Source organism: Rhinopithecus bieti, unplaced genomic scaffold (assembly GCF_001698545.2).
Source record: "Rhinopithecus bieti isolate Rb0 unplaced genomic scaffold, ASM169854v2 scaffold_53647, whole genome shotgun sequence".
Taxonomy (NCBI): Eukaryota; Metazoa; Chordata; class Mammalia; order Primates; family Cercopithecidae; genus Rhinopithecus; species Rhinopithecus bieti.
In genome coordinates, this window is record NW_016821201.1 from 156,154 (window position 1) to 167,443 (window position 11,290).

General features: G+C 46.2%; 1 protein-coding gene across 1 annotated transcript in view; it reads right to left on the minus strand.

The window, feature by feature from the left end:
• Window positions 1-2,332: 2,332 nt before the first annotated feature.
• XRCC2 (X-ray repair cross complementing 2) overlaps window positions 2,333-11,290 on the minus strand; it is a 38,705-nt gene continuing 29,747 nt past the window's right edge. Inside the window, exon 3 of the mRNA XM_017860267.1 lies at window positions 2,333-3,709. Within this exon, the coding sequence (XP_017715756.1) occupies window positions 2,988-3,709 (722 nt within the window). The 3' untranslated portion in view covers window positions 2,333-2,987. The remainder of the gene's footprint in view (window positions 3,710-11,290) is intronic.

Sequence of the window (11,290 nt, forward strand, 5' to 3'; positions counted from 1 at the left end):
AAAAAAAAAAAAAAAAAATATATATATATATATATATATACACACACACACACACACACACACACACATATATATTTTCATGATAAAATATTTAGTGGGAGCGTACAGGTGTGTGGGTGTGAACAACTGCCATCCTGTTTAATTTCGTAATGTGGCTGAAGGGCAAACCCCATTGAAGGGCTGTTAGTCTGATGACTTTTTACTGTCTGCTGACACGTTCCTAAGACAGGCCTTGTTCACAGGGGAGACATCCCAGGAGGCCCCTGAGAAAGTGGGAAGTGAGGAATGGAAGGGAGGAAGGCAGCAAGTCATGTGTCCATGAAGCAGTTATCGCTGTAAGCAACTGGGACTGCCTCCTGCTGGGGCCACCCTGAGAAACAGCTCAGTGTCCTCTCACTGAGGGCTGAGCAAATCCAGGTGTTTATGCACCAAATGCCCCTGGTTGAAGGACAGCCCAGCTTGCCCCACATGCAGCCCGGCAGGCTGTGACGTCGAGAAGACACCCTCAGAAGCCCTGGCTGTTTGGAAACTGTGGTGAGCCAGAGAAGCAGGCCCAGGACTGGTGGGTGGGCACAGACAGGACCTGCTGCATCTGCTAGGCTGCGTTATGAAGAACATGATTTCCAGCTCAGTTTCTTTGCAGCGTTCCTCTTAAACCCTTGAAAAGAACGTTCATGAGATAAGTGCATTTACAGTGAAAGTTTTAACTGAATAGGTAGCATACAAATGAACAAACCCATGAGAACACTACTCTAAATCCCTTCCATTTTTCCCATGGAGTAACTCAGATACATATGTGACATATGACACTCTGACATATAGATTGAAGGAGACTGCTGAAGTCAATCTAAATATCAAACCAATATAAATGGATCTTTTCTTGAATTAAAATGTATTAGAATTTCTAAAATTTTCTTCCTCCACCATATCACCTTGTATACCCCTTGAGGTGCACGCTCCCATTCGGGCCATCCCTGCACCAAAGTTCCTGTCCATGCCAAGTGCGGTTGCTCACACCTGTAATCCTAGCACTTTGGGAGGCCGAGGCAGGCGGATCACTTGAGGTCAGGAGTTCAAGACCAACCTGACCAAAATGGCAAACCCATCTCTACTAAAAATACAAAATTAGCTGGGCGTGGTGGTGCATGCCTGTAATCCCAGCAACTCGGGAGGCTGAGCCAGGAGAATCACTGGAACCTGGGAGGCAGAGATTGCAGTGAGCCGAGATTGTGCCAATGCACTCCAGCCTGGGCAGCAGAGGGAGAGAGTCCATCTCAAAAACAACAAAAAAAGTGCCTGTCCAGCTCTCAGCTGGAAATGATTCAATCTATTTTGAGGTACGCCTGACTATTCTAAATAGGTAAGAAAATAGTAGTAACTGGCTGGGCATGGTAGCTCACACCTGTAATTCCAGCACATTGGGAGGCCGAGGTAGATGGATTGTTTGAGCCCAGGAGTTTGAGACCAGCCTGGCCAACGTGGTGAAACCCGTCTCTACAAAAAAATACAAAAATTAGCTGTGTGTGGTGGTCCATGCCTATAGTCCCAGCTACTCAAGAGGCCGAGGTAGGAGGCTCACTGGAGCCCGGGAGGTCGAGGCTGTAGTAAGCTGTGATCGCACCACTGCGCTCTAGGCTGGGAAACAGACCGATATCCTGTCTCAAAAAAAAGGGGCGGGGGGGCGGGGAGAGACATCTGAGAGAGAGAGAAAAAAGGAAAGACACCAGGCGTAACAGCTCATGCCTGTAATCCCAGCAGTTTGGGAGGCCAAGGCGGGTGGATTGCGAGGTCAGGAGATTGAGACCATCCTGGCTAACACGGTGAAACTCTGTCTCCACTAAAAATACAAAAAATTAGCCGGGCGTGGTGGCGGACACCTGTAGTTCCCCACTACTCGGGAGGCTGAGGCAGGAGAATAGTGTGAACCTGGGAGACGGAGCTTGCAGTGAGCAAAGATTGCGCCACTGCACTCCAGCCTGGGCGACAGAGCGAGACTCTGTCTCAAAAAACAAACAAAAACAAACAACAACAACAAAAAAAATTAGCTGGGTGTGGTGACGCATGCCTCTAGTCCCAGCTACTCGGGAGGCTGAGACACGAGAATCACTTGAACCTGGGAGGCAGAGGTTACAGTGGGCCAAGATCACGCCACTGCACTCCAGCCTGGGTGACAGAACAAGACTCCATCTCAAAATAAATAAATAAATGCATGTAAACTTTCTTAAACAACAAAGGACTTAACTGAATTCCAAAAATGTGACACAAAGTTAAACATGTTCATTTTATTTAGGCAGATATATGTATATATTATTTATTTCCTTTTAAAGCAAGCTTAATACAAAGTTTAATTGCTAAAATCACGTTGATTCAACAGCCTAGAAACAGAATAGTCTTTAGTTTTACTGTGCTAGTTTAACAAATCCATTCTGTAAAGAAATAGTTAATTCCCCTGGAGTTTAAAACTTTAGGGCCAGGCACAGGCCTGCAATCCCAGCACTTTGGGAGGCCGAGGCGGGTGGATTACTTGAGGTCAGGAGTTTGAGACCAGCCTGGCCAACATGGTGAAACCCTGTCTCTACTAAAAATACAAACATTAGGCCAGGGTGGTGGTGGGTGCCTGTAATCCCAGCTACTTGGGAGGCTGAGGCAGAAGAATCGCTTGAACCCAGGAGGCAGAGGTTGCAGTAAGCCGAGATCGTGCCACTGCACTCCAACAGCCTGGGAAACAGAGTGAGACTCTGTCTCAAAAAAAAAAAAGAAAAAAAAAAAGAAAACTTTTGGCCGCGAGCAGTGGCTCACACCTGTAATCCCTGCACTCTGGGAGGCACAGATAGGAGGATCCCTTGAGGCCAGGAGTTTTAAGGCTGCAGTGAGCCATGATTGTGCCACTGCACTCCAGCCTAGGAGACAGAGTGAGACTCTGTCTTGAGAAAGAAAAATTTTAAGGTTTGCATAGTACCCTGCAAAAGACTATTCTATGATACATATCAACAAAATTTAACCCCACTTTCTCCAATAATAAAAAAATGTTTTTTTAAACTGTTACTTTTTAAACAACGTGAAACTAATGAAAATTGGTTGCTGCTTTGAGAATCATCTTGTTTGGAGAAAAACATCCTGTGCTTCACCAGTTGCTGCCATGCCTTACAGAGATAGGGTCTGTAGTCTATGTCCACGTCACACAGGCGTCGAGAGGCATGAGAAGGTTCTTCCGACAAGTTTGAGGCTTTCTGCATTATAGTTTGTGTTGTTGCAAAGAGAACCAGGCGATAGTCATTTACAAGCTTCTCTAAGCACTGAGAACATTTCCTCAGAGTAGACTCCTGTAAGTTAACACTCTCTCCTCCATTGACACGGTCTATCCAGTAAAAAGCTGACAGGCTATCCAAAATCAAAAGGCAGAGAGACGGGTGACTACAAAACATACTTTCTAGTGAGTAAAGTGTAAGAAGTAAGTGGGTGCTACTACTGCAGTACACCAAAAAAAATCTTCCCAGGCAGTATTTGATTATTTCTTCAGAGCTTTGGGATAGTCTGTGCTCAAGAATTGTAACCAGCCGGAGCATATCAAAATGGTAATCTGTATCGATAAATAAGACTTCTACTTCCAGGCCACCTTCTGATTTGGGAAGTATACATCGTGCTGTTAGGTGATAAAGCATTTCTGTTTTTCCTGTTCCTTCTGAGCCATGAAATTCAAGAACATCACCTGTGTAAAATTTAAAAATCTCAGTCAAAATGCAGTAGCTCAAGGGTAGGCTACAAAATGCAAAGTTTGCAAAAAAGTTGAAAAAGACATTTACTGGAATGTGAAAGAAAATCTAAATTCACTTTTGCCAAAATGGAGCTGTACAAGCAACCACAATAAACAAGGAAACCAGAGCCCAGTGAGAAGGCTGGAAGAGGTTAGGGGACTCTCCTCGGGCCAGGCTCACATGCCCTTCCACTTCCATTTGCGAGATTTGAAAATAAAGAGCCACAGATCTAGGGCCTTTCAAAAATCTGATGACTACCGTACACACCACTTGTGGTAGTTGATTACACCATATCCATTCTTCCCCTCTTCCTAAAGTATGAAACCCTAATTTGATGAGGAGGGAAATGTGTCCACTTTAAAACTATTTTGCATGGTCTCCTTTGAAAAGGTGACCAGGTAACACAGCTGTCACCAGTGAGATGCAGGCTGCTCTCTGCTGATGATTCTTTCCTATCCAGGGACGCCTTCTGCCCTGCCGCGCCCTCCTGTGGGGGTGGAGCAGCCATCTGGAAGCAGTGAGGATGAAAGCGCCCCCTCAGGATGGCGGCGTGGAAGACAGAAGGTGCCCAGGACTCTGGGCATACGGAGCCCCCACCAGCCATGCACAGCCTGCCTCTGTGCCACTCAGGATGTGAGGAAAACAAGCCTCCACCTGGGCAAGCCACTAAGTTGGACGTCTATGACCTGCAGGTGAAAGCACTCCCTAATTAGGGTTTCTCAATGTTACTGATGTTATGGGGTGAACAATTCTGGATTTTGAGGTTTCACACATTAATGAGGCAAGAGCCCATGGCTCTCAGGCCCTAAATGCCAACAGCATCCTTCAACTGAAAACTACCTTACACATTCCCAAACTGCCTTCAGTTATTCTTTGCTATTTGAATTATCTCTTGAAACCATGTCCAGCTGCATTAGACATTATTTTCCTAGCATTAAAAATCAAAGTCAACTACTCTGAACATTAAAGACTCCAACTCTCCTTCTCTATAGGCTCAAATAACTCATTGAGGACAGCACAAGTTAAATCAAACGACACTGGGGAAGTTGCCTTGCTTCCAGAGCTTTTCAAAATGCACTCAACAGTGGCATTCAACTCTTGCTTGTCATTATTAATGTATGGCTGAACTACCTGATTGGAAACACTATGTTAAAATGCCAAGTATTATCCCCAACCAAATGATGGTCTATACAAGAATTCAAGGGCTGGGCACAGAGGCTCACACCTGTAATCCCAGCACTTTGAGAGGTAGAGGCAGGCGGATCACCTGAGGTCAGGAGTTCAAGATCAGCCTGGCTAACATAGTGAAACCCTACTAAAAATACAATAAATTAGCTGGGTGTGGCGGCGGGCGCCTGTAATCCCAGCTACTTGGGAAGCTGAGGCAGGAGAAACACTTGAACCCGGGAGACAGAGGTTGCAGTGAGCTGAGATCACGCCATTGCACTCCAGCCTGGGTGACAAGAGCGAAACTCCATCTCAAAAAACAAAAACAAAAACAAACAAAGAATTCAATTACTTTGTTTCTTATGATTAATTTTAGTTTTTTTTTTGAGATGGAGTCTTGTTCTGTTGCCTAGGCTGGAGTGCAGTGGTGCAATCTTGGCTTACTGCAACTTTCGCCTCCCAGGTTCAAGCAATTCTCCTGCCTCAGCCTCCCGAGTAGCCGGGATTACAGGTGTGCGTTACCACCCCAGCTAATTTTGTATTTTGGTAGAGACGGGGTTTTGCCATGTTGGCTAAGCTGGTCTCAAACTCCTGAACGCAGGTGATCCACCCACCTCAGCCTCCCAAAGTGCTGGGATTACAGGTGTGAACCACCGTACCCGGCCTTTCTTCTTCTTCTTAACAAACTGTTGTAAATTGGAGTATTCACAAATAATGTTTAAGAAATCTAGGCTGGGTACAGTAGCTCAGGCCTGTAATTCCCAGCACTTTGGGAGGTCAAGGCAGGAGGGTCACTTGAGCCCAAGAGTTAGATATCAGCCTGGTCAACATAGTGAGACCCCGACACTACAATTAAAAAAAACAAAAACAAAAAACAGCCACCCATGGTCGTGTGCATCAGTAGTCCCAGCTAATTGGGAGGCTGAGGTTGGAGAGTCAGTTGAGCCCAGGAGGTAGAGGCTGCAGTGAGCCCAGACTGCACCAAATTTCTACCATAATCTTACATACAACTTGCAATTCTAAATTTACCTTAAGAAGAACTTTAAAAACTGATTCCACCTCAGCCTCTCAAGTAGCTGGGACTACAGGCATGTGTCATCATGCCTGGCTAATTTTTGTATTTCTTGTAGAGACTAGATTCTACCATGTTGCCCAGGCTGGTCTTGAACTCCTGGGCTCAAGTGGTCTGCCTGTGTCAGCCTCCCAAAGTGCTGGGATTACAGGCATGAGCCACCACACCTGGCTTCGGCTTTCTTATAGCGCAGTGTGTTATCAGTTCTCACAGACTTCTTTTTTGGATTTAGGAATTCTACACATGGCTGGGCACAGTGGCTCAGGTCTGTAATCCAGCACTTTGGAAGCTGAAGTGGGAGGATCACTTGAGCCCAGGAGTTCATGACCAGCCTGGGCAACATAGGGAGACCCTGCCTCTACAAAAAATTTTTAAAAAGTAATAGCTGGGCATGGTGGCATGTGCCTATAGTCCCAGTCTCAGCTACTCAGGGTGAAGTGGGAGCCTGTGAGGGTGAGGCTACAGTGAGCCGTGATCATGTCACCGCACTCTAGCCCAGGCAACAGAGGGAGACCCTGTCTCTAAAAAGAAAGAAAGAAAGAAAGAGATTCTAGGCTCAAGGAGTAAAATTATTTTCATATTAACAACTGTCCATCTAATTAAAAGTTAACATAGCAGCTAAACCTGTATTCCACCCAGATGTTCAGTGTGCCCTCTCTTACTATGTTACTGAACCCACCACTCCTACCAAGCGTCTTTGACTGCCCGATGTGATAGAGAACGAGGGGCCATGCAGAAGCACAGATGGGAAACCAAGAAGCAGACCACAGCAAATCCTCCCTCTCCTGCTCCCAGACAGGCAGCCAGGGAGGCTGCCCCACAGCTACTCACCTTTCTAGAGTACTGCATGCCCTAAACAGGCTGCTTCAGACATGTCCTGTTTGCTCCTAATAACACTGAGGTAGGGAAAAGAACAAACTCTGTCGTCTCCCATCATCACACGGATCATACTATATAATCAGACTATTCACCTGATTACATTTCCTGTTAGCTTCTCTAAGGTTGGGACTTGAGTATTCTGTCCCCAGCACAAAACCCAGGATCTTCTGAATGTGCTTCATCAGTTACCTTCTTCTTTTTTTTTTATTTTTTTATTTTTATTTTATTTTATTTTTTTGAGATGGAGTCACGCTCTGTTGCCCAGGGCTGGAGCGCAGTGGCCGGGATCCTCAGCTCCACTGCAAGCTCCGCTTCCGGGTTACACCATTCTCCTGCCTCAGCCTTCCCGAGTAGCTGGACTACAGGCGCCCGCCACCTCGCCCGGCTAGTTTTTTTTTTTTTGTATTTTGTAGAGACCGGGTTTCACATGTTAGCCAGGATGGTCTCGATCTCCGACCTCGTGATCCCCGTCTCGGCCTCCCAAAGAGCTGGGATTACAGGCTTGAGCCACCGCGCATCCGGCCGACTTTTTTTTTTTTTTTGAGACAGAGTCTCGCTCTTGTCGCCGGGGCTGGAGTGCAGTGGTGGGTCATCTCGGCTCACTGCAAGCTCCGCCTCCTGGCTTCACACCATTCTCCTGCCTCAGCCTCCCGAGTAGCTGGGACTACAGGCCTCCACCACCTCGCCCGGCTAGTTTTGTATTTTAGTAGAGATGGGGTTTCACCGTGTTAGCCAGGATGGTCTCAATCTCCTGACCTCGTGATCCGCCCGTCTCGGCCTCCCAAAGTGCTGGGATTACAGGCGTGAGCCACCGCGCCCGGCCAGTTACCTTCTTCTTAAGATCCTCATGAGAGACATCTAAAGAATAAAAATATGAGTTTTGGTTTGTGAGGGTTAAGGGCCTAAAAGCCAGTTGTGAAACTGGCATTTTAAATGGAAGCAGGTCTGGTAGGGAGCGACAGGTGGGGTGTGTGGCGGCTTTGGTGGCAGAGCTCAGCAGGTAAGAAGGTCCTAGACCAGGGCTGACACAGGGACCAACATAGGAGGCAAAGCAAGAGAAGCAAACTGCCCAGTGTGGGTCCTGCTGCCAGAGACCACAGGGTCTCACACTTAGCGTGGTGAGGGCCTCAGTCCTGCAGGTGATAGGTTTGGCTGTGTCCCCACCCAAATCTCATTCGAATTCCCACATGTTGTGGGAGGGACCCAGTGGGGGGTCACTGAATCATGGGGGCAGGTCTTTCCTGTGCTGTTCTCGTGATAGTGAGTAAGTCTCATGGGATCTGATGGTTATTATAAGGGAGAATTTTCCTGTACAAGCTCTCTTTGCCTGCTGCCATCCATGTCAGATGGGACTTGCCTTCTGCCAGGATCGTGAGGCCTCCCCAGTCACATGGAACTGTAAGTCCAATTAAACCTCTTTCTTTTGTAAATTGCCCAGTCTTGGGTACGTCTTTATCAGCAGCGTGAAACTGGACTAATACAGCAGGTAAACCTAATATGGTGATTTAAAAGTTCTTCTGAAAGATAGGCTTGGAAGTACCTGCACACATCAAATATAGATACAAAGTAGACTTTTTTTGAGACAGGGTCTTATTCTGTCACCCAGGCAAGAGTGTAGCAGTGTGACTTCAGCTCACTGCAACCTCCCCCTCCTGGGCTTAAGTCGTCCTCCCACCTCAGCCTCCTGAGTAGCTGGGACCACAGGTCTGTGCCACCACGCCTGACTAATTTTTGTATTTTTTTGTAGAGATAGTCTTGCTGAGTTGCCCAGGCTGATCTCAAACTCCTGGGTTCAAGTGATCCACCCACCTCGGCCTCTCAAAGTGCTAGAATTACAGGCATGCATCATCCCACCCAGCCCAAAGTAGAAATTTTTAATTCACATAATTCACATTGAGTATTCCAGCAAAAATTTAGCTTTCAAAATGGTATGGTTTTTTTTTTTTTTTTTTTTGAGACAGAATCTTGCTCTGCCACCCAGGCTGGAGTGCAGTGGTGTGATCTCAGCTCACTGCAAGCTCCGCCTCCCGGGTTCACGCCATTCTCCTGCCTCAGCCTCCCGAGTAGCTGGGACTACAGGCGCCCGCCACCGCGCCCGGCTAGTTTTTTGTATCTTTTAGTAGAGACGGGGTTTCACCGTGTTAGCCAAGATGGTCTCGATCTCCTGACCTTGTGATCCGCCCGTCTCGGTCTCCCAAAGTGCTGGGATTACAGGCGTGAGCCACCGCGCCCAGCCGGTATGGGTTTTTTTAATGTATCTCTAGGTGTCACAAAATGAAAATGTCCTACAGCCACTAAGATATAAGATTTAAGATGGTAAGCCAGGCGCGGTAGCTCACGCCTGTAATCCCAGCACTTTGGGAGGCTGAGGCATGAGGCAGGTGGATCACCTGAGGTTAGGAGTTCAAGGCCAGCCTGGCCAACATGATGAAACCCTGCTTCTACTAAAAATATAAAAATTAGCTGGGCAAGGTGGTACGCGCCTGTAGTCCCAGCTACTTGGGAGGCTGAGACAGGAGAATTGCTTGAATCTGGGAGGCGGAGGTGCAGTGAGCTGAGATCGTGCCACTGCCCCCCAGCCCGGGCGACAGAGTGAGACTCCATCCCAAAGACAAACACAAAGATTCAAGATGCTGATAAGGGCTGGTCATGGCAGTCTAGGGGCAACCCACATAGAAATAATAGAGAAAAACAAAAATCTCTCGGATGGGTGGGCCATATGGACTTAAAATTGAGGCCAAAACTAAGTTTTTGAGATATATCCACAGTTAGAAGAGGCATTAGAAGACAGCTAAAACAGGAACTTAACAGGAAAACCAGGAAGAAAAACATTACCGGGCAAAAGAGACTGTTTCAAGAAAATGAAACAGTACTAAATAATAAACGCAGCGGAAAAGTCATGACAATGAAAAATGGCGGGAAAAGACCACTGAGTTTGTCCAAAATAGTGGCCTTGGAACATTAACTGTGTAGTCCGCAAAAGCACATTTAACATCTTATTTTGTGAACCAAACTTTTAAAACTGAGATACTCAGAAGACAGGAGACAACGGGGCTAGCCTAGGCATTCACTGCTTCTAGAGTAACAGCAAGGACAGAGCAGATTCCCCCCCAGTGAAACTGAGGCAAAGAAGTTGAAGGTTAAATCCCTGCCTAAGAGATACTCTTTTCCTTTTACACATTAATAGCAAAGCAGGTATAAAAAAGGCATTTATAACAACCGGGGAAGACACTGCAAACTTGCAAGAGACACATGAATTATTATTAAGGTCCTTGAACTAAATTCCTCACAAATAAGTTTAATGATGAACTGAAATCAGTTTTACTGATTTTATAAACATTTACTGTTTGATCCTCAAGATCAAAACCTGTAATCAAATATTATGTCCTACAGAAGGGACATCGTCCTTTTCAATGTACTCGAAGTCACCGTCTCATATGTTTCTGTGGCTGCTACAGGATGCTTGTCCAGCCAAAGTATGGAACGTGACGACTTGCAGTAAAAAAATCCCTAACGTTTGGCACTTGAAGATATTAAACTAAATCAGAAAATCTGGATGATTTGGCCTTGACAGTTACTCTTACAAATAGAACGCTGTAAGGAGTTTGGGTAACAGATTGTCAGAAAGAGTTATGAATCTGAAGATCCTTCAAAATCAGGAAAAGAAAGGAAAAGCCAAAAAATCTATCATCTTGGTACCAGCCTACCAACTACATAACAAATATGTTGAATTTGCAGATTATAATCATTATAGAAGTAAAGAAGTAATGAATTGGTACATGGTACTGAATAACTCCTATCCAAAAAAGCATTAAAAATATGTTTACAGGTTGGACGTGGTGGTTCACGCCCATAATCCCAGCATTTTGGGAGGCTGAGGTGGGCAGATGGCTTGAGCCCAGGAGTTCAAGACCATCCTAGGCAACATGGCAAAACTCCATCTCTACAAAATATACAAAAATTACTTGGGTATGTTGGCACACATCTGTGGTCCCAGCTATTAAGGAGGCAGAGGTGGGAGGATTACCTGAGCCCGGGGTTGGTCGAGGCTGCAGTGAGCCGTCACTGCACCACTGCACTCCAGCCTGGGCAACAAGAGTGAGACCCTGTCTCAAAAAGAAAAGTTTGGCACTGGGCACAATGGTTCATGCCTGTAATCTCAGCACTTTGGGAGGCCAACACGGGTGGATCACTTGAGGTGAAGACCAGCCTGGCCAACATGTTGAAACCCTGTCTCTACTAAAAATACAAAAACTTAGCTGGGCACAGTAGCACTCGCCAGTAATTCCAGCTACTTGGGAGGCTGAGGTTGCAGTGAGCAGAGATCAAGCTGCACTCCAGCCTGGGTGACAGAGTGAGGCTCTGTCTCAAAATAAAAATAAAAATAAATTATAAAATAAAATATAATATAAAATAT